This window comes from Mesocricetus auratus, unplaced genomic scaffold, assembly GCF_017639785.1.
Source record: "Mesocricetus auratus isolate SY011 unplaced genomic scaffold, BCM_Maur_2.0 Super-Scaffold_100007, whole genome shotgun sequence".
In the NCBI taxonomy this organism is placed as follows: domain Eukaryota; kingdom Metazoa; phylum Chordata; class Mammalia; order Rodentia; family Cricetidae; genus Mesocricetus; species Mesocricetus auratus.
In genome coordinates this window covers 71,883,656-71,907,259 of record NW_024429191.1, presented here as the reverse complement: position 1 = coordinate 71,907,259, position 23,604 = coordinate 71,883,656, and the positions used below count along the sequence as shown (strand labels likewise).

Below are 23,604 nucleotides of genomic sequence, written 5' to 3'. Positions count from 1 at the left end.
ATTGGCCCACTTCCCCACGTACCCTCCTCTCTCCCCTCCAGCGTGGGACCCTCGGCAGGCTCCGTACTCTAAGGACCGTACCAAAGCCAGAAGACGATGAGGTAATGAGGGCTCGCGGCAAGGCCTGGGGCCCACAGTCAGCAGGAAGAGAAGTTTCTTGCAGCCGCTTTCATTTCTACTCCGGCCTTCTTGGGTCCCTTCCAATATGTTGTCTCTGAGAAGTTGTGCTGGGAAAATTTTCCACTCCAGTCACGCCGCTTCCCCCTACACCCGGAAGATTGGCCTTCCCTGAGGAACTCCCACACGGGGAGGGGCTGTCGGGCTGAGTGGGAGTGACGTAGCGCGTGAGTGTCGGTCACGTGGCTCGAGGCGGCGCAGGCTCCTTCCGGCTCCCCGGGGCTGGGCCGCGGCGGCGAGCGAGACGCCTCGGCACATGCGCAGTGGTGCTCCACGTGAACGTCTGCGTTTCTCCTCAGAGCTGAGGATGCCGCCGGAACGCAGGAGCCGGACGAGAGCAGACCGGAGAGCCGGCGCGATGCCGGGGAAGAAAGCCAGGCTCGGGAGCGGCGGCACGCCCCGAAAGGCCGCCCGTTCATCCCAACGGACACCGCAGGCCGGGCAGACGGCGGCCCCTAGCGCGGTCACTGCGGTGGCGGCGGCGGCGGCGGCGGAGGAGGAGAGCCGGCTTCGGCAGCGGAACCGCCTGACGCTCGAGGACGACAAGCCGGCTGCCGAGCGGTGCCTGGAGCAGCTGGTCTTCGGCGACGTCGAGGACGACGAGGACGCGCTGCTGCGGCGGCTGCGGGGCTCGCGGGTGAGGGCGGGCGGCCTTGCTCGCGGAGCGGGCACACGCTGCCGCCGGGTGCGCGGCGGGAGGCGAGGCCCCGGGGGCGGAGCCTGGGGGACCTGCGGCGGCGGGCGCTCAGGTGGGAGGGCCCGGCGATCGCGGGCGCCGAGGGGCACCGCTGCGCTCCCCGCCTCCGGCGCTGGGCCCCGAGCTGGCGAGGGCGGAGACGCCGTCTTTCTCCGCCCTGTAGGGGCCGCGGCACTCGGCATCCAGCAGGCGCTCCACTGCCGGCTCCATTTGCCGGAAGGTTGCCTGCAGACTGGAGTTGGGCATCTTCGGGTTCTGATGCCTCCACTGCTGGAACCGCCGGGGTGGCCGTTGGCTCACCTGTCGCGATTCCATTTCGTGGGTGGAACCAGTGGCGTGGGCAGAAGGCGTAAAGCTGCGTCTTAATGATTTCTCCGTGTGATGCGCACGCCCAACTTTTGAGAAGGATCGGTGTATTCGTCTGTAACTTTTTTTTTGGATGCTAACTTTTCGTAGCAGTTACAAATCTTTCGTGATTGATAAAATTTTGCACTGTCGTTACTTTTGTTCTTCACCTGGTCCCTCGTCTAAGGTAGAGTCCCAGGTATTGTTCTAGGTACCGGAGGGAGAGACAGCAATGGAGAAAGCCAATAAAACCCCCGCTCTCGAGGAGCTAGTGTTAGTAGCGGTAGAAAAACAAGATAAAGTTGACGACTCGTAGAGTTAAAGTATGGTGGTGGAGAGGAAAATGAAACATTTGGGAAAGGGAATTACGTTTATGTGGAGGCCTTTTTTAGGTAGGGCGGTGAAACGCCTCAATAGGAATGTCAGCATTTGCTGAATTAAGCCGACCTTTTGTGTGGGTGCTTCAATGGAAGGATGTAGCAGTCTCCTTTGGGAAGTGGAGCAGTTACTTTCCGCGCTGTGTGACGGACAGTTCTGTGTCAGAAAGGAATCCTTTGGTGGGCTTTGAAAGATCTTACGTCAGTAGTGCGGGTGGATACTGTCATTGACTTCTTGGGCACTGTGGTGTGGGTTGGGGGTTCAGCCCATTTCAAGGGATTTCTTTTTCTTGGGAGCTAGGCTCAGGTTTGCGTGTTGTATGAAGTTTAAGGAGGTTGAGAGCAAGCACACAGAACACGAGACCCTCCTTGTGAGGGAGGGCAGGAGACAGGTTTTGTGAGATTCTAGATGGCCCTGGGTTCTGTAGTAGTTGAGGTTTGGATGTTTGTTCTTTACCGGTCCACTTACCTTCCCCTGGTCTACTGTGGCCTTTTCCTTTAAGGCGCTCACCTCTCCTTGGCTGTTCCTTGGCTGTTCCGTCCAGCCCCTCCCCTCCTGCCCCCCTGGTGGTTGTACTCTCCTTTCCTGCCTTCTCCTTCAGCATGTGCTGTGGTCGTATTCCATCATATTATTTCATCAGCAGACCAGGAAAGCAAAGCATTCTACAAGCCATCTAAGTGTGGGTGTCTGCCACCACCCATAGGAAAAGCACAGTGGCTTGACAATGGTGTGTCTCCTTAGGGTCACCTGCATGAAAGCTCAGATGACTCTGAAGTGGAAGATGAAGCCAAAGATAGTCTTCCTTCTCAGAAGAAGCCAGTTTGGGTGGATGAAGATGATGAAGATGGGGAAATGTAAGTTACCCATTCCTTTCAGAATGCCCCCAGACACTTTAAAACTTAACGTGTAGATTTTTACAAGCCCTTGTCTTGGAAAGTATGATTATATGAAGGATTGAACATTTGGAAGCGCAGGAAAAAGATGATTCATAAGTCTGTGTCTGAAAGAAAGGCGTTATATTGTCTTACCTTGTCTATGTGAAGGATACACTGCTTAAGGGATCAATGGTGTTAGTTCTTAGCTTGTCTTTGTAACTGGATGGTTCCTGACTACTTTGGACAAGTTCATTAGTGTCAGAATAGTGACTGTAGCCCTTCGGATTAAGTGATGTATATAGAATTTTTATCATAGTGCCTGAAACTCAGTGAAGACTTGACATAAAGTTAGCACACTGTATTATATGAGTTTTACTTTAACAGTTTTACTTTTTCTATCTAAAAGTTATATTTGAAGCATGGCATCTCACTTTTGAAAAAAGATCTTTATGAACAGCTTTAAATGACTGTTGTCCCTGTATGAATTAAAAATTTACTAAACAAATGAATTTTTCTATTTTTCATTTAAGAATGTTGACACCATCTTTATGAAAAACTTTTTGCGTTTCTAATTTCTTAAAGATTCTTTGGGGGTATTATTATTTGATCAGAGACTACATGTATTTTAGCGCTATTGATAAATTCTACCAGATTTCATGAAAATTTATCTTGCCCGTGTAAAGTGTGGGTTTCAGTTTTTGTTTTGTTTTGTTTTGTTTTGTTTTTTATGATCAGTGAGTGTTATTTTGCAGACTTTCTTAGTTTGATAGGAAAATAACCCTACTTAAATTGTGTTGATGGAAATTGATACTAGTTATGTGTATCATATATGTTCTCTGTTATCTTTATTAGTGATCTTAGTGTCTCAGATTTCTTAATAGGAATTTCAAACTTTTTTTGCTAGAGATGGCATCCAGGGTCTGTGCCTGCTAAGCATGTACTTTGCTTTTGAGCCCCAGTCCTTCATGCCATGTTTTCTTCACCTTTCTTACGCAAGAGATTTTCAAGTTGAGATAGTCAGATCTTTGAATCTTTTGATTCATTGTTTTTTAACAGTAAAATGTCCTTTATTAGACCGTTGTTTGCCTATAAAGTACAGGCAGTGTTTGATAGTTTGCTTTTTTTTGTATTTGACTTGCCTGGGATATTTTGAAGAGTGACTTGAAGCTTCACTCTAGATAATTAAGGATGAATTTTCTTAAATATTAGCTCTCCAGAGTGTATGAGAGACTCAAGAGGAGGAATGGAGAACATGTATATGAAACACTCCACATCTTAACAATCTTTAACTTCATTGTTTCAGTGAATTGTTTCTTTAGAATATCAAAGGCAGCACCATTTTATGATGGCTTTTTGCAAATCATTTAAAATATGCTTGTTCTATACTTCATAGAGTTGACATGATGAACAATCGGTTTCGGAAAGATATAATGAAGAATGCCAGCGAAAGTAAACTTTCAAAAGATAAGCTTCAAAAGAGACTTAAAGAGGAGTAAGTATCCTTTTTCCTGTGACTTACTAAGATGTGTATAAACAGCCATTTATTTCTCTTTGGAACAGCTTTGCAGACAGTCACATATATATCATGAAAAAGTAGGCATTGCTTGCTTGATGACTTCATGTTAAGTATTTATGGCAGGGAATACAATAAAGATAATTTGAAGAGGAAAATAACAGCTTGAGACACTACCATTTAAATATAGTCAGTAATACTGGTAACATGATTATTCATTTGTATGTCCATACCTTTTCCCCCCTGAGACAAGGCTCTCATTGTGTAGCTTAGTCTAACCCTGAGACTCTACTAAGTTCTCCTGCCTTAACCTACTGAGTCCTGGAGTTACTGGTAAGCACCACTGTGCTTGCCTTTTACCAGAATACGAAAAATTACAAAAATGTAAACACCCATTGTAATTGGGTTCAATTAAAAAAACACACAAAAAACTCTTTATTAGCTTTATTTATTTGAGTATTTGAATTTTCAGGATCTGTATGAGAGTGAGTTGCTGATAATGTGTCACTGAACACCTGAATTCCTCGGTGTGCATGCTACACCATAAGGTTAAAGAGATTTTCATGCATATTTATAATGTCATACCTAAGAAATTAGTAGCTGGCCAGTCAACATTAACTTCTCTTGATTAATAATTAAGCCAGCATACTTATCTTTGTTACTTTTCTTTTACATGATACTTACTTTACTTCTTTTTTAATTTTAAGAACATTCACTCTTTATTGTGTGTGAGGTCAGCAAACAGCTTTCTGGAGTCACTTCTCTCCTTCCACCATATGGGTTTCAGGGGTTGAATTTAGGTTGTTAGGCTTGGTGGCAAGTATTATTACTTGAGGTAGCTAACCTAAAGCTTCCCCCCAAACCAAGTCTTACAGCCCAGACTGGCCTCAAACTCACTATATAGCTGAAGATGATCTTGAACTTTTGATCCGTCTGCTTCTGTTTTCCAAGTGATGTGATTGCAAGTCTGTGGCTCTACATCTGTTTTTGTGTGGTACTGGGGATTGAGCATATTAGGACTTTAAATAATAAAATTTTAAGCAGGGCGTTGGTGGTGCATGCCTTTAATCCCAGCAGTTGGGAGGCAGAGGCGGTGAGTTCGAGGCCAGCTTGGTCTACAGAGCTAGTTCCAGGACAGCCTCCAAAACAATACAGAGAAACCCGTCTCGAAAAACCAAAAAAAATTTAAATACGTTTTTAAAATTCTTTTTACTGTTATTATTATTATTTGTTTTCATTTTGGCTTTTTGAGACAGGGTCTCTCTGTAGTTCAGGATATCCTGGAGCTGTAGACTAGGCTTGCCTTCCAAGCACTGGGATTAGTGTGTGCCACCATGCCTGGCCTAGTTAGTATTTTATATAAATCTTTATGTCGATTGAAACTTAAGGGACTTGCTAGGTAAGTGCTATACTGCTGTATTCCTGCCTCTCTCCCCGTTTATTCTAATACAGATATTTCCTAAGTTGATTAACATGGTACCTTTAATTCCCTCTGTCATGTTGGCATATTTCATACTTAAAATCCTCTCCCTAGCCTCTTGGAATTTTGTATATTCTAGTCATTTGTTTTCAGGTGTATCCTTTCTTTATGTATCTCTGTATTCTGGTATTAGTTTGTAACCACAAATAAACTACATAGTTCCAAAAATATATAACAAACTGCTAAGAGCAAACAGGATAGCCATGTAATTGAATGTAAATTTAACAACAAATATGGATTGAGGTGTACTGTATCCAATGCTGGTTTCAGTGGGCAGAGCTTCTTGAGTTTCTAGTACAGAGATCTTGGGACCATTTAGTGTGAGCAAAGATACTAATTTTGGAAGAGGTTCTGTATTTACACTAAAGGGTGCCAAGTTCTATATAGAGTCTGAACATTCAGTAGTGTTAACCACAGAATTTTTGTTTTTCCTCTCAGATTCCAACATGCAATGGGAGGAGTACCTGATTGGGCAGAGACTGGGAGGAAGCGGAGAAAATCTTCAGATGGTTAGTGTTGATGTCTGTGAGCTAGTAAATCCCTTCCCCTGTTTTGTTTTTATTGGAGTTTTCCCACGATTTTAAAAACGAAGGGGTGTAAATAACTTCCCTCCTTTTTGTTGGCTTTGCAGTTTGAGATTTCTCTGAGGGAGTCCTGTTTTTATAGCATAGGCCTATTTAATACAGATGGAGTATCTGCAGTTTGATCCTTGAAATGTTTTAGAATCTGAACTTTTGTAGTTCTCAAGTCTGAAACTTCTGGAGCACTGACTTTTTGAGGCCAGGAGTAGGAAATTCTACACAGTAGAACTGTTTCATGTGCAGAACTATCAGAAGAATCATTAAAATCATCTTCAGGCAACATGTAGAAGGTGTAAAACAAATGAGTTTCATGTTTAGCTGTGGGTCATTCCTGAGTACCTTATCACGTATATGCAGGTACTGAGTCTGTGCTCCAGAGCACCTCTGATCTAAGCCTTTCAGATGAGGGGTAGACAGCCTGTGGCATCTTACTTATTGTAAGGAAAATAGAGGGTGAATGGATTGTTTCTGTCTTTACAGGACTGTTGTTTTATGATATAGGATTAAGGAAAAATGAGTAATACTTGATTCAGAGCTCCTTCTGAAGATACCTGTAACTAATCTAGCTGCCCACCCAGTGGAGCAGATGTCAGATCAAGCCCAGATGATAAATAAAAACTGCAGGTTTTAAGATTACCCTGTGTTATTAAATATTTTCTAGTTTGGACCCTCTGAGTTTAGATACTATTTTATGGATGGCTTTGTCAAGTTCTGATTTGTGTACACAGTTAGAAAACTTAGAATTAACGTTTAAAATCTGTTATGTAGCCTCACATGTAGGAAACTCTTAACATCTTTTTTATTGGTTTCACTTGGAAATGATACGTGATACTCATGAGTGCTTCAGACAATATTTTGCCAGGTAACTTTTTAGTGAGCTATGTAGACCAAACTGGATTTGAGCTTTCAAAGATTTGCCCGCCTCTGGAGTGCTGGGATTTAAAGACTTAGGCTATCTGTATTTTTCCTGTATTATAGTCTGGATGTTTTTGGATCTGTCAGCTAATTTTGGGACACTGGTTAAAAACATCCATTGGAGACTAAATTTTAATTGCTGTGTTTTTTAGTTCTCGAATTCCCATCTGTTTTTTTTTTGGGGGGGGGCAGTGTTTCATGTAGCTTATGCTGGCCTTGAACTTGTGGCAGGCAGTTCTTTCTCTCTTTCCAGCATGTGGGGCTTGGGCATCAAACTTGTTAGGCTTTGTGGCATGTGCCTTTACCCACTCAGCCATCTTGTTATTCCTCATTGAGGTGCTTACACACAGTTGGCTGGCACTGATCTTTCTTTTTCATGTGTGGTGTTAAGCTATATCTCTGTCTACTCTGTTGCTAATTTTGCCATAATTATGAGTTGCTCTTTTTAAATGAAATTCTGGCTTTATTTAAACTTGATCTCTTTTCATCTTAGTAACCATCTGTGTGTGAGTCTTCTTCCGAGTCAAGCTTTAATTTTAACTATATATGTAAAGTGCTGTGCCATCTTTTTTTCTTTCACTGTTTTGATCTTACTTTTTTCAGCTCAAAAAGCAGTTGAGGTTGTAAAGCTAGGATGGGAGTTGGATTTAGAAATAGAGGAGGAAAGGGCCTTCTGATTGATTCTAAAGATTAGCCTTGTGGGTTTATTTGACTCAGATGAAAGTGAAGAGGATGAAGATGATTTGTTGCAAAGGACTGGGAATTTCATATCCACATCCACTTCTCTTCCAAGAGGAATCTTGAAGGTGAGAGTTGTTGAAATCGGACCTATCCAGTTACTGACCTGTGAACCATCCTGCTTCCTGTGTTGTGCAAGTATGGATACTGCTTGTATGTGGGGCTAGTGTTTTTGTTGTTCATTTCATTGATTTACTAAATATTTGTTAGGTTTTTCTTTTTTTGCAGAAATGATGGAGAGCCACCTAAGTGTATCCTACTTAAATACTTCTAGGGGATCCTCTTTGGTTTCTTTCCATTTCCACTGACAGCAGTCTCTTACTGCTGCCATCTCAGTCAGCCTGCTTCAGTGGTTACATGACTAGGCTCTTCACATATACTGTACCTCATTCTGTGAACTATTAATATAGTAACACTAGAGGGAGCTTTTATTTATTTATCTGTGTAAGTCAGGGTGTGTGCATGGGAATGCAGGTACCTAAGGAGTCCCACGAGAAGAGGGCATTTGATCATTGGAGCTGGAGTTACAGGTGACTGTGAGCTGTTTAATATGGGCGCTGGGTCTTGGATCTGAACTTGGGTTCTGTCTGGGAGCACTGCATACTCTTAACCACTGAGCCATTTCCCCAGCCCCTCGAGGGAGCTTTTAAAAATAGTTTCAGGTCACATCTTTTTTAGTTGTTTTTAAGCCCTCTATTTCTATCATAGTCTACAGTGTCCTTCATGGTCTTTCTTATTATACCCACATCCTTAGCTTCATTTCAGACTTCCTTATTTTATTTGTTACTTAGGCTCACACAGGCCTTTGTGTTTCTTAAATATACTGGGTCCTTTCTTATCTTTGAATCTGTACCTTGCTTTCTTCTGTCTATGACTTCCTTAGGCACTGCTTTCTTCTGTCTATGACTTCCTTAGGCACTGCTACTGGACGACTGTGTCCTTGTTTCTTCCAAAACAGCATTTTGGAAAGATACTTTGTTTACTTGCACCATGTCTGATTCACTAGTTGTAGTAACCAAGTGCTTCCCCAGCACAGTGCTTCAGCTAAGTATCTGTCAAGGTAGTAGCCTGTTAATAAACGTTTTCCTTTTTATAAAATGCTGTTTATGGAGCTGGGGCAGTGATAGTAGTTGTATGGTAAGTCACAATTAGACAAGAATGGTGCTTGCTCTTTCCCCTTCCCCATTGTTCTACTCCTTGGAGTTGAAGCACTTTACTGTAAAGACACTTACTGTGCCTCTGCCTCCGCCCTACATACTTGTACTGTGGCACACATGCCCATGCTCATGTGTCATTCACATTAAAAATAAGAAATGAATGAAGCTGCATTAAAAAAGTAAAAACAATTAATTTCAGTGATTCTGAACACAGTGCTTACTTTGTTCATAAATGAAGTTTTAGTGTGTATGTGTACACCTATAAAAATAAGAGAGACAGCTAGAATAGTCCAAGTGTTGTAAGAGATCATCATCATTTTAAACTAGCCACCTGTGTTTTGAGGGGGCCATAGTAGTCATGGACTGTAGATTGCGTGGACAGTGACGTAGAGTCTATTGCATTTATATCAAAGCAGGCATTAACGTTTGTCAAGTGCCAGTCTCTTAACAAAAATTGATATATCTTTGAGACATTACTATATTCTAGTACTCAAAAAGTGCTTAGTAAATTTACACTTCACTTGTAGAAAGGTATATCAGACTGTTGGTTACTGTGACAAAATATGTGATAGAACAACTTAGAAAGAAGATTTACTTTGGTTTGTTTTCAGATTTTTTTTTCTTGGTGTTTCAAATCTGTGTTGCTCTGTGTAGCCCTTGCTGTTCTAAAATTACCTCTGTACACCAGGCTGGCCTCAAACTCAATGATCTGTCTGCCTCTGCTGGGATCAAAGGTGTGCATCACCACATCTGGCTCTCAAGGGCTGGCATGTTTGTTGCTGGGCTTTGGTAATGCAGTGCATCATGTTGAGGGTATAGATGAGTTAAGTTGATTCTCTCATAGTCTCCAGGAAGCAGAAGAGAGTACCAGAGGAGGTCAAGGAAAAGCATAGTGTCGGGGATATTCCTCAGTGACCTTCCCCAAAGTTAGGCCTCTCCTCAAAAGTTTCCAGCTCCTTCCAGAATAATGATCTAGTCTTCGATGCATGAGCCTGTGAAGAACATTTCTTGTTCAGAACTTAGCAAGAGGACCTACGTGGCTTCCTCTTTCATTTCAGAGATGGTACAGATGGATTCTTGGGTAGTGAAGTGACTTACTAACTGGTGCCAGGTCCATGGTCCTTTGGTTACTGTTCAATTCTTCTGCATTATAAGCAGCAATGTTTTTTCCGCTTTCTGTAAGACAGTGGTTCTCAGTCTTTCTAATGCTGAAACCCTTTTTTTAATTCAGTTCCTTGTGTTGTGGTGACCCCCCCACCTTAAAATTAGTTTCTTGCCACTAATTTTGCTACTGTTATGCATTGTAATGTAAATATCTGATATGGAGGATATCTGGTATGCTACCTTTGTGAAAGGGTTGTTTGCCCCAAAGGAGTCATAACTCACAAGTTGAGAACCGCTACTATAAGTGGTGCTAAGACAACTTGATAAAATTCCAGCTTTGTATTTTCACAGATGAAGAACTGCCGGCCTGCCAATGCTGAACGGCCTACCACTGCTCGGATCTCATCAGTACAGTTCCATCCTGGTGCACAGGTGGTGATGGTCTCTGGGGTAGATAATGCTATCTCACTATTTCAGGTATGTATTTCTAAATGAAATCCCACAGTGAAAAGTATTCACCACCAGAATACAGAGTCTGTGGAAATAACCAAAGAAAATATTTATACTCTCTTACAGGTTGACGGCAAAACAAACCCTAAAATCCAGAGCATCTATTTGGAAAAGTTTCCAATCTTTAAGGCTTGTTTCAGTGCTAATGGAGAAGAGCTTTTAGCCACTAGTATGCGCAGCAAGGTTCTTTATGTCTATGATATGCTAGCTGGAAAGTTAATTCCTGTACATCAAGTGAGAGGTAAGACTTGTGTTAAACACAGAGTCAGTCATCCTTTTCTTACCTCTTCTCTCACCCTGAATTTACGAATATTTATAGCTACTCTTTGTAATCTTAGCCCCTGATACTTTATTTAAAAGGTTTTTTAAGGTTGTTTTATTTTAGACATATGTGAATTATGCTTGCATATCTGTATTGTACATGCATGGTACTCACAGAGGTCAGAAGATGATGTTGGATCCCCTGGAACTGGAGTGATATATATGGTTGTGCACCTCTACTAGGTGCTGGGAACTGAACTTGGGTCTTCTACAAGAACAAGTGCTCTTAACTGCTGAACCACCTCTCTAGTCCCTCCCTTTTATTTAAAATTGACTCCCTCTCCCTCCCTCCCTCCCTCCTTCCCTCCCTCCCTCCCCTCCCCTTCCCTCCCCTCCCCTAATGTGCATGGATATTTTCTCTCTGCACACCACATGTATAGGCTGGTAGCTGCAGATGCTAGAAGAGGGTGTCTGATCCCCTGAAACTGGAGTTACAGATAGTTGTGAGCTACCACATGGGTGCTAGGGCCTGAACTAGGGTCCTTCGGGAGATCAGCTAGTGCTCTTACCTGGTGAGCCATCATTTCTTCAGCCCTTGATACTGGATTTTAATGTTAGTAGGTGAGGTGATAAAAGAATGTTAGCTAGGGATGTAGAAGACCTGGCTTCTACTTCTTTGGATATAAATTGTTTTACTTCTCAGATAGGGCATTGGATACTTTAATTCTAATGTTGTTTATTTTAAATGTTGATTTATACTTGATATGAAACATTTTGAGAAGTACTTATGTAATGCATTTTAAAGAACAAGCTAGGCAAAACCAAAATCAGCTTTTTTCATCAGGCGATTTATTTACCTATCCTCTTATTAATTTTTTTCTCTGTATTGTCCTGCTCATGCTACCTGAAAATATAGATGGCACCTTCATGATTCCTTTTGGAATCCAAAGCCATTGTGATAATGTTGGCTGGCTTAACATACATCTTGGGCCAAAGTGTTGGCACAGGCCATAGGTCACTGTCAGTCTTCCTATTGTATTCGTGTTAATGGGTGATCAATGACTAAGACCAAACTAAAGTGACATATGTTTATCCTCAGTGTTTTAGTCAGTTCTTTCTTGTTTGATGACACCTTTAGTTATCCTTTCCAAGTTGGTTCTTTTTGAAATCCCAGCAGGGAGGAGTGTCTGTAAGTTGTGGTTTGGATTTTGTAGATGTGAATTCACATTTTCAACCTCATTAGGTGTATTTCCTGGTCTTTTGGATGGTCTTTGTTGAAAAGCCTAAAACTTATATTGAAATAAACTATTTTGATGGCTACTATATTTGCAATTCCTAGTATCCATGGCTCAAAACCATCTGTAAGCCCAGTTCCAAGGGATCAAATTTCCTTTTCTGGCCTCTGAGGGCACTGTAGACATAGTACACAGACATATATGTAGGCAAAACACCCATACACATTTATCAAAAAGCAAAGCAGACCCTATGGGATTGCTTAACAGGTAAAGGTGCTGCTTGTTGCCGGAGTCTAATGGCCTGAATTCTGTCTTCATAACTCAGGATAGGAGAAAGCAAAAGGAAACAAAAATATATCACACTTGAGAAATTTGTTTGGTGTGTTCAGGATTTAACTCAGGGCTTTGATCCTGTCAGGCAGGCACATTACCATCAAGTTATATACCTAGCCCTATGAAAGTACTAACTCAATAAACTCAAGAAATTTAGTGTATTTCATTAAGGTGGGAAATTTCTGACTAGGATATTAAGCTTTTGAATGTAAATTCTTGTTATAAATGCTTGTTTTAAAAATGAGAACAGAATTGATTCAGATTTTATTATGTTCCATTAACCTGTAAGGGCTTATAACTTAAGCAGTTAGAGATGGTCTGAAGGAGCGTCAGCCAGCACTTTCTTATAGTAAGGCTTTTTACCACATTAAAAAATGTCCTCGTGGTCTAATCAGTAGTTTCACTTTACAGCTTGAATTAAAAATAATTTTTTTTGACTAGGCAGCATTGTTTGCATGGAATAGAAATCCAGGTTATAGCTGGTTTTGGTGCTATATGCCTATAATTCCTGCATTTGAGGGAGGAGGATCATATCAGAGTCATGGTTGCCTACTTACCGAGTTAAAGGCTGTCAGTATATACAAATGAATGATAATGGGAAGTCTATTCTTCTTCTCCCTGGTTGCCTCCTTTCCTTCTCTGTACCATTTGTACCATTTTTATGTGTTCTTTTTATTAGATCACTTTATAATGAGAACTTAGCTCGTAGCATTCTGATAGGGTCAATGTGAAAGGATATATTCCTTTTTAAATGGGTGAGCAGACTCTCAATTACATGGCATGCCATCATGAGAACCTAATCAATTCGTAAGTACAGGTGAAAGTTAGGCGTCTATGCTTTTAAAATACAAAATTAAAGATTACTTTTCCATTCATCATAGGCGGAAACCAGATAGTTTGGATACCTTTAATGGCAGTGGGTTTCCTTTCTGTTGATGAGCTGCCCAACAACAAACTACAATAGTCCTTTTGGTTAGATTATCACTGATTACATTTGATAAATGTGTTGATTCTCTGGCTCACAGCTGAACTGTTGAATGATAAAAAAGATGAAGTTTGCCAACCATTTCAAAATGAACATTTGGGTTCTTTTTGATGTTACATGCAATCAGATTTATTCAGAGCTTAGGTTTTTGTAGCTTGTGTACATTTTAGAAAGTAAAGGAACTTAATTGTTAGTAGAAGGTAGACTTCTTAAAAGTCATTAAATCTATTGTTTCATCTCCATAGGTTTGAAAGAGAAAATAGTGAAGCGATTTGAAGTTTCCCCAGATGGATCCTTTTTGCTCATAAGTGGCATTGCTGGGTTTTCTCATTTGCTATCAATGAAGGTGAAACCTTTAGTTGCTTTTTGTTCTTCCATTAGTTATTAATTCTAGGGTTAAGGACAGTCTTGAACTCAATGTGTTCTTTTTGTTTTGTAAGTTTTTTGAGATGGGGATTTGCTATATAGCCTTGGCTGGCCTCCAATTCATAGAGATCCATTGCACTCAATGTGTTCTTAAATCTATACCTCAAGTAGAACTTTGGGAGTTGTAGACAATTGTTTGACAGTGAGAAAAATAGAGTCAGGGCCTGAGAGATGGCTTAGTGGTTAAGAGCACTAGCTGTTCTTCTAGAGCACCTTGATTCTGTTCCCAGTACCCACATGTTGGTTTGCAACCATCTATAACTTTAATTCCAGAAGATTGTTGCCCTCTTCTGGCTGCTGTGGGCAGCAGGTGCAAATTTGCACAGCCATCCATGCAGATAAAACAACTATACACATAAAATAAAATAAATAAATAAACTAGAAAATTAGAGTTAAATCCTTTCTGAAAGATAACAACCTTCTAACATCTGGTAAATAATTAACTCTTAGACCAAAGAACTGATTGGTAGCATGAAGATTAATGGAAGAATTGGAGCATCCACATTCTCTTCTGATAGTAAAAGGATATATACTTCTTCGGGTAAGTTTGGATATATTTATGTTTCTAGTTTTATAAAAAGAAGCCTGCTTGGTTTTCTACTTACTATTTAAGAAAAACAGATATATTTAGTACTTATTTTCTGTCATTTGCCAGGTCAGTTAAGAACTGATAACACAATGTTAACATGCTTGCTATGTGTACCCTTACTCCAGTATGTGACAATTTTCAAGGAGACAGTTAAAACAAGAGTTTCACTGAATTCTCTTAGGGAGCATAAGGTTTTACATAGAAGGGCAAACCTTGGAACAGTATCTGTAGAAAAGGAAGGGATGAGAGGGACTGATGGGCCATCTTTGAGGTGAATGAGATAATATCATAGGTATAATAGGATGAGAAGGTGCTGTAGGAACAAGAAAAAGAATTGATCAGTTTTGGGAATTAAGTATCTTAATGCTTATTGGTATTTTTACTTTTCATATATTTGCTCCAATAATTTATTTTAGTGGCATATAGTATCTTACTTAAAGTTCAACTCAAATGTGTGGGTTTTTGTTTGTTTGTTTTAACTTTAAATCTAAATGACTGATGAACTTTTGTATATATTTGAAATGTTTTTAGTTTTCTGGAAATAGGGCTGAGTTCCTTGTGCTATTAACAAGTGACTAAAAGTGGTAAGTCCACTTGCTTTTTAAAGCAACATTAACTGATCCCTTCTTTGACTTTTAGGGAATGGAGAAGTTTATGTATGGGATGTGAATTCAAGGAAGTGCATTAACAGATTTTTTGATGAAGGCAGTTTGTATGGATTAAGCATTGCTACGTCAAAGAATGGACAGTATGTGGCTTGTGGGTGAGTGAAGAGAATCACATTGTGCTAATGAGGAAATGTTTAGCAGTTAAATACACTAGATGGTACATGGCTTTATTGACAACTTAGAAATATGAAATCAGTAAACCCCGCTGAGTCTTTTGTTTTATAAAATTGTCTTGATGCATCATTTATTAATAATGGAAGTTTGTCAAATTTTTAGTGAAGAAACTAGACCACCTTAAATCATTATATATTTTCCCAATTTTAGAATACTCATTTGTTCATGGTAAGATTTATCTTAGTGTATTTAGCTTCTTGCCATTGAGTAGGTACACTGATTCAACTTTGTATTTAAATCTCTTAAGTCCTTTAGCTAGATGTAGTATGTAAAAAACACATTCTTTGGAAGTATCATTTGTTAGTGTGGTAGGTGTCTTAGCCACTTTGCCTTTGCTGTGAAGTGATACCATGACCATAGTAACTCTTTTAAAAAGAAAGCATTAAATTGGGAGAGTTGTTTATAGTTTCAGATTTAGTCCATTATCATCATGGCAGGGAGCACGGTGGTGTGCAGGCAAACATGGTGCTGGAGAAGTAGCTGAGAGTTCTGCATCCGTATTCACGGAGGCCCACTGGGCCAGGCTTTTGAAACTAAAAAGCCCATCCCCATTGATACACTTCCTCTAACAAGGCCACACCTTCATATCCTTCTCAGGTCGTACCACTCCCTGATGACTAAGCATTCAAATATATGAACCTCTGGGAGTCATTCTTATTCACACTATCATAGGCACTTAATATTTCATAAAACATGTTATTAGGTTATTAATGGAAAAAATGGTTTATACTTGGGAAATGATGACTTTATGTTCCTACCTGATCTTAAATCTATGTAGGTGGAAGGAAGAGTAATTAATTAGTGATAGTTCTAACCTAACTTACAAGATCTTGTTATCATTAATTTTAGTAGATCAAGGTGTTGTCTGTTTGACCTTAGACCAAACACAATTGAGTTATAAAGAACAAAAAGAAAAAGAAAAGAAAAGAAATTACAGTTAGGTATTCCCTGGAGTGGGAAGTTAAGGGTGGTGGTGGCATATACCTTTATTCTCAGCACACAGGAGTCAGATTATGGCAGATCTGTGGTGATATATTGTTTATGGTCCCCAGGCTACCTTTATTAAATCATAAACAATATATCATCACATGGATCTCTCTGAGTTTGAGGCCAACCTCAAGTTCTAGGACAGCCAGAGCTGTTAAAAAGAGAAACCCTGTCTTGGGACCCCCTGCACAATATTAAGTAGCCCAGGGTGGCCTTGAACTTACAGTAGCAAAAGGGCTGGAGATACACTTTCTCAGCATGTATGTAAGACCTTAGGTCCAATCTCCAGTAATACAAAACAACAAAAAGTAGTAATACTGGAAGTTAGGCAGTAAGCATTGTGGTTTGCATCTCAAGCACTCAAGTAGTACCTGGAATGGAGTGGACATTCTTTATCAGTAGGAAGTAAAATAGTGATTCTATACTTTCTTCAAAGTTGTACATAGACCTACAGTTGAAAAGCTTTCAGAGTTAAGAGTCAGCCAGACTGAAGCTGTGCTGAGAATGTCTTTTGTCTGGCTTTGAACTCTTCAGTCATTGGGCTCTTTGCAGTTTGTTTTCCATAATACCAGTTTGTTTTAAATCTGTTTTATTTCCTTTTCATTTTGCAGTTCTAAGAGTGGAGTGGTAAACATATACAGTCAAGATTCTTGCCTCCAACAAACAAACCCAAAGCCAATAAAAGCTATAATGAACCTGGTCACTGGTGTTACTTCCTTGGCCTTCAATCCCACTACAGAAATACTGGCAGTGGCTTCAAGAAAAATGAAAGAAGCTGTCAGATTGGTAATAACTCTTTTTCCCTTCCCCTTTATCCTTATAATTTAAAATTTCATGTTGAAACAGTAAATGATAACAAGAAAGTAGTATTAGGTTATTTTAAAAAGGGATTTCTAGATTGGAGGTGTGGTTTAGTTGGTAGAGTGCTTGCCTGGAATACATGAGGCCTGAGTTCTATCCCCAGTATCAAAATAAATCTGGTGTGATGACCCATGCCCATAATCAAGGTCATCCTTGGTTATGTAGGAGTTGAAAGCTGTCCTGGCATACATGAAAACCCTGTCTTAAAAAGCCAGAAACAACAGCAACAAAATGCTAAAAAGGTTAAGTCATTTCAGTTGTATTATATAGAAATTATTAGTTGGCAGCTTTTGGGTTTGGTTGTTGCATTATTGCAAAGTAGCCACCAAATTTTGCATATTGTCTGTTTTATTGGAAATTCTGCACTGTCCATTGTTAGCATTTATTAAGTAATGGTCCTTATTTTCAGAGATTTTTTTCCTCTGAATAAATTAAGGAGCATATTTAAGGAATGTACCTTATTTGTCTATAATTTCTTTAAGTTATTTTCTAAAAACCTGTAGGTACAGTGGAGTGGAGGCAGTTCTTAGATTTTGAAAGTAAGTTGAATTGTCATAAGTAAAGGTGCTGCAATTCAAATAGCTAAACAGGGAATATGAGTGCCTGTGTTAAGAATGCCTGAGACTACCCTCAGTTTTGATGATTTAATTGAAAGACACAGTATCCAGTATTTGTCTGTATTATGGCTAAGATTTATTGCATCCATAGCATACTAAGCACTGTCAGCAAAGGGAATAGCTACACAGGTAAATCGTGGCGCAGCCTAGGAGTCCCTTCCCAATAGAGTTGCACAGGATACATGCAAAACCTCTATAGTGAGGTACTGAATGTGCACACCAAGTATTTCCTACCTATGCGGCTCATTAGAGACTCAGTGCCCAGGTATTAGGCATAAATCACTTCATTTACACAACTGATTTGGGCTACCCAGCCCACGTCTACTATCCTTATCATTCATAGAAAGTAGGGTACTGTTTACCCAGGCATCATCCAAGGACCACTCTTGTAAGTCTTCCTGAGAATTCTGGCCTCAGGACCACATTAACTCTTTTTGCTTTTAGACTCAGGTATACAGATGCTGTCCAACGTTGAGTAGCAATATTGTGTTTAGCTACTGTTATATGTTCACTGGTGGTTTGTATTTTACAAAGATTAATTTTTATCTTGCTCCCTCAACAAAGAGCTTACGTATATTAGATAATAATGTGTATCTTACGAAGAGCTACAGAGAGCTCTTTAAAACTATTTTGTGTTGATAACAGCCCTTCAGAGGATTTAATTTTTTTTGGATTTTTAGTTATTAAAGGGCAGAATTATAATTTCAGATTTTATGCTCTTTTTTGTTTTATTGAGGCAAGGTTGCATATTGCACAGTCTAGTCTTGGCCTCCATCTCTCAGATGCAGGAATTACAGGCATGCACCACCATTGCCTTGCTTACTTAGTTCTATACTCTTTGTAATGCAGCCGTACAGGGCTTATTTGACAGGGCAAAGAAGAGGCTAAGTTCCTACCTGGTAGATATGCAGGTAGCTAGCTATCCTGGGCCACATATGGCCCATGTACTCTGGATAGCTATGCCTACAGGATGAAGCTACCTGTGAGGCCCAATACTTTGTAGATGACAATGGCATGATACAATGTCAAAAGGTTGAACACCCCTAGTTGTAGAGCAGTGTCACTATCATCTGTGTGGTATAATAGAATTTGGTGTAAGACTGTCCTGTTAGATGATTCTCAGAAGCACTTACCCAATTCCTGTGAGTTGTTAGTTATTTGATTTGGATTGTTGTTTGTTTTTTCTCTCGTTTCCTGACTTCCTGTGTTGGATGTGATAGATGGATTCTTTCTCGAACTTCTTTGGTTCACCTGTTTTTTTCGAATAGTTTCTTTGCTCTGTTATTAAGTTTGAGACTTTTTTCTTCTTCTGTAGTGTTCCTTCAGGTCATAGTTGCCTGCATTTATATATTTTGATCCTAATCATAATCCCTTTACCTTCCTTGGTCTTGATGCCCTGCAGAGAATCCTTTCTTCTTTGCTGGTACTCTTTCTGCCTCATGTCTGTTGGATAGATTCTTTATGCTGAGTTTTATCCTTGGCTTCTCCTCCCTGCCTGGGGTTTCAGGTTTTCCCACTTGATCCTATTTGAATTCTTCGTTTGTTTGTTTTGTTTTTCTAGACAGGGTTTCTCTGTGTAACCCTGGCTGTCCTGGAACTCAAGTTTGTAGACCAAACTCACCTGCCTCTGCCTTTCTCTACCTCCCAAGTGCCTGAGAGTAAAGTCATGTACTTGGCTCATGTCTGAATTCTTTTTAAAAAGTTCTATGTGTATGCATGTTTTGCCTGCATGTATGTTCCATATGCATGCCTGCTGTCCATGAGGGTCAGAATGGGGTATCAGTCCCCTGGAACTGGAGTTACTGATAGTTGTACGGCGTCACGTTGGTGCCTGGAACTGAAACCAGGTCCTCTGCAAGAGCAGACAATCTTTTTACAGCTAAGCCAACTCTCTAGCCCCTGTATCTGAGTTCTTGAGTGTTATTGTTGTACTTTTCTTTATAGATGTTTGAGTGCAGTGTTTTGTCAGCCTTGTCTTCCACTCTTAATAATTTTCTTTTACTTGGTCAGATCTGTTGGTGATACTTTACGTTTTTTCTTTCTTTTCTTTTCTTTTTTTTTTTTTTTTGTTTTTTTTGAGACAGGGTTTCTCTGACTTTGGAGGCTGTCCTTGGGACTAGCTCTCGAATTTCACAAAGATCCTCCTGCCTCTGCCTTCCGAGTACTGGGATTAAAGGCGTGTGCCACCACCGCCCAGCTTTTTTTCTTTTTTTGAGACAGCTTCTCACCACATACCCCTGGCTGGCCTGGAAGTTCATTGTACACCAGGTTGACCTCAAACTCAAGGAGATCTGCTTGCTTCTGTCTCCATAGTACTTCTGTTGTTAAAGGCATGCTCTCTCTTCATCTTTGATTAGTAAGCTTCTGATGTCTTTTTCAGACATCTCCCCTGTTTTGGTACCCTGAGATGAAGAACACTGGGGAACTGTCAGTTTTTCAGCACGAGGCATGCCGCTGTCCTTTTTTTCATGTTCATGCTTCTGTGTTGCTGTGAGTGCATCTGCGCTTTTGGTGTCTCTTCCCAGTTTTGTTTAGGGATTTTATTGAACACCTATTCTTGAGGACTTAGAATCTATGTAGTACCACTGAGAGGAGAAACTTAGCTCTTATAATAGTTACACCAAAATGAAAAATGTAGAAATATACTTAAAATGGATTAAAGACCACTGATAGATCCCAATGGCCATACAACAGAAAATATATTGTACTGTCAAGTTAAAAAAAACCAAAACAAAAACCTCCCCCAAGACAAAAATTTCCCAATGATGAAAAACTTAAACTTAGAGTCCACTCAATAGGTGAAGTCTTTTCAAGAAACAAAGTTAGAGATGACTTGGTGAGTAAAGTCTTTGCCATTCAAGTGTAAGACCTGAATTCAAACCCCAGAGCTCATTCCAGACTGTGAGATGGGAAGTAGATGCCCAAGAATCTGTGGGGTAAGAGACCGTCTCAAACAACGTGGGAGGCAGTGACTGACACTGACACTGGGGTTGTCACCTGACCTCCATGCAGATTGCTCACACTCATACATGTGAGCATGTGTCACACACACACAAACACACACACACACACACACACACAGATTTAGTTACGGACTACTTGGCTCCATTTATGCCACAGTCAAAGTGACCTGTATTTTATATCAGGATAGAATGAATTGAAAAATTTAAGATAGTTCCTAGTTTTTGTAATTTAAGGCTTTTTATAATCTGCAGGTTCATCTTCCTTCCTGTACAGTGTTTTCTAACTTTCCAGTTTTTAAAAAGAGTGCTGTTTCTCGTGTTCAAACCATGGATTTTTCTCCCAGAAGTGGATACTTTGCCTTGGGGAATGAGCAGGGCAAGGCCCTGTTGTATAGGTAGGTAAATTTATGTTTAAAAGTCAGATACATGATAAATTGCTTTTGAAAATGTGGAGAGTATGTATTCGAAATTCTACAGTTATGTAAAGAATTTATTAGTTCTTTAATTATAGGATGTCTAGCCTGACCCATCCTCATTATCTAACTGCATTTTTTCCCCATAAGTGTGTCACTAGCAGAAAAATTCGCCCAAGGAATAAAAATTGTGTGTGTGTGGTTTGTAGTTTGTATAATGATTATTTTTCCCCAGAAAGCTTTGTTTTTAGAATGCCAAATCAAGGGAAAGTAGCCATTTTAATAATACTGCTACTTCCTTGGTAGTTTGAGACATACTTCACTGATTTGAAGTCACTGTTTGCTTCACTGTTTCTTTCCTTGGAGCTCTAAACTATAAATAAGGACGTGAGCCACAAAGATAGCAAAAAGTTATGTCATCTATCCAGCTTTCTTTTTTTAACCAACATACATGTCTTTAAATGGACAGAAGCAAAATTAATTTGCATCAGTGCTAAAAGATACAGGCTGGCAGTGTATCTTTAGGGAGAACTAAAACTCCAGTGGGAAACTTCCCTGATATGATAGTCCCTTTCCCTTTTGTTGCTAGAGTGCTACAGGCTGTAGGAAAAAAATGCCTGGAAATTGGTTTTAAAAATAGTTGTGAAGGGCTGGAGAGATGGCTCAGAGGTTAAGAGCACTGGCTACACTTCTAAAGGTCCTGAGTTCAATTCCCAGAAGCCACATGGTGGCTCACAACCACCTGTAATGAGATCTGTTGCCCTCTTCTGGTGTGCAAGCATACATGCAGGCAGAACACTGTATACATAATAAACAAATTTAAAAAAAAAATAGTTGTAAAGTGAGAATATAGTAGACTATGGGTTATACTGCTACCTCTTTTGAAATGAAAATGAGTCATACCAGGGTAATTTTTATCAGTCTCATTTCAAATTAGTTTGGGATCAAGTACAGATTTTACTAAAAGAGTGCTCTTTGAGAGGTTTTTGGTATTAAGAACTGAACGGTTCTTTAAGTCCCATATTGTGCTCTAGAATGAAACTGTCCTGGCTGTGTTAGTGATTTGTCAGTTCTCTGGAGCTATCATAGCAGTTTATGCATATAGGGATCTAAACACATCTGCTTGTTGAGAATGACTGGAATCCTCCCCATCCCCCACCACCATCTTGCTGAGTGCTGCTCCATGACATATTTAATTATTCTATGGGTAATTATCTTTTGTTTTTCAGGTTACACCATTACTCAGACTTCTAAAGATGCTTTTTTTGAAGTAAGAAAATTCTCTTTTAAAATAAATACATGGATTTTAGGGTTGTACCACTAGTGTTATTTGGTAGAGGTACCGTATTGACTTAGCTCTGTTTCTGTGCCCCTAGGTCAGCTTTATATCCTTTATATTAGGAGAGTTGGGTGCAAATAGATAAGCAGCTGGCCAAATGACCTGAGCCTTCCTCAGAAATTACTAATCCCCAATCACAATGGCCTGCCTCATCTACTGAGGTCACATTTCTAATATTGCATTGAGTAATTGTCATCAAAACTGTAGTCACTGAGCATGTAACACGCAAAACAGAATAAATTTCACAGAAGGATCAGAACTACAACTTGTGTGAACTTAAATTCTTTGACTTGGATGATTATTAAGTGGCTTGCCTTATTGCAGAGAGTTCAAGGATGACTGGATAATAGACTTTTGCTGGCCAATATTTAAACAATATGGCTATATCTTAGACCTGACACAGTGGTCCTGACATTGAGCTTTACAATTAATCTTTTTACCACAGCTGATTGTTTGCCTTTTTAAAATTATGAATGTTGTCGGGCGGTGATCGCGCACGCCTTTAATCCCAGCACTCGGGAGGTAGAGGCAGGCAGATCTCTGTGAGTTCGAGGCCAGGCTGGACCGACAGCCTCCAAAACAATACAGAGAAACCCTCTCTCGAAAAACCAAAAAAAAAAAAAAAAAAAAAAAAAAAAAAAAAAGAATGTTGAAGAGACTACAGATAAGATTTAATTAGAGAAAAGGATTTCTAAAGATAGGATTTTGAGCGTGTAACCAGAAAAAGAATGCATTCCAGCCATCTTGCCTCTCAGAATTAATAATGGCAGTACAGGTTGCTTGTGGTGAATGGTTATAAATCAGCTGTGTAATTTTTTTCTCTTCTTTTTCAGATTCAAGTGAACCCATTTCAGTACATCTTCCCAGAAATTTTCAAGTGTGTATGATAATATATAGATAATGACTTGTGGAATCTGTGTTTCAGTTAGTAGCAATATCTTGATAAATGTATGGTAACTTTTGTTTGAAAATAAATGTACATGATTCTTTTTAGTCTCCGCATATGCATATGCACACACACATACGTAACTTGGATGCATTTCCTTTAACAACTGAATGTGAGAAATTGGGAACATCTGTCTAATAAAAAATAATATAGGTAGATGTTTTCATTTATATACCCCCTCCATGCATAGATATGTCCAGATTTCAGAGCAAGGCTTTTGAAACTACCCAGTTCACCTATTCTTTTGTTCATTTTATTTGATACAGGGTCTCTCTATGTAGTGCTGGGTGTCCTACAGTAACTTGCTATGTAGACCAGGCTATCTTTGAGCTCACAG

The 23,604-nt window shown here is 39.9% G+C and overlaps 2 protein-coding genes across 10 annotated transcripts in view; one reads left to right on the top strand and one right to left on the bottom strand.

The window, feature by feature from the left end:
• The window catches only part of Mbtd1 (mbt domain containing 1), a 64,846-nt gene extending 62,679 nt beyond the window's left edge, over positions 1–2,167 (bottom strand). For 2 of the 6 annotated variants that reach the window (XM_040749481.1, XM_040749482.1), the window contains exon 1: positions 23–260. The gene's annotated coding sequence lies outside the window, so the exon portion shown is untranslated. Of the gene's footprint in view, positions 1–22; positions 261–2,065 lie in introns of those variants that run through there. The other 4 variants (XM_040749483.1, XM_040749485.1, XM_040749486.1 and 1 more) reach the window with 3 other exon arrangements.
• Utp18 (UTP18 small subunit processome component) lies at positions 35–23,314 on the top strand. 4 transcript variants are annotated; one of them, XM_021230509.2, is made up of 15 exons: positions 35–101; positions 477–814; positions 2,339–2,451; positions 3,866–3,964; positions 5,904–5,974; positions 7,679–7,767; positions 10,312–10,437; positions 10,537–10,711; positions 13,530–13,630; positions 14,161–14,251; positions 14,939–15,062; positions 16,740–16,914; positions 20,822–20,964; positions 22,212–22,252; positions 23,155–23,314. In XM_021230509.2, exons 2-14 carry the CDS (start codon positions 485–487, stop codon positions 22,234–22,236), a joined length of 1,662 nt encoding a protein of 553 aa, XP_021086168.1. In that variant the 5' UTR covers positions 35–101; positions 477–484; the 3' UTR covers positions 22,237–22,252; positions 23,155–23,314. The 4 variants fall into 4 exon arrangements, with proteins under 4 accessions (XP_021086168.1, XP_005075882.1, XP_040605434.1 ...); XM_005075825.4 differs by lacking the exon at positions 35–101 and having other exon boundaries at positions 382–814; XM_040749500.1 differs by lacking the exons at positions 35–101; positions 477–814 and adding an exon at positions 1,040–1,418.
• The last annotated feature ends 290 nt before the right edge of the window (positions 23,315–23,604 follow it).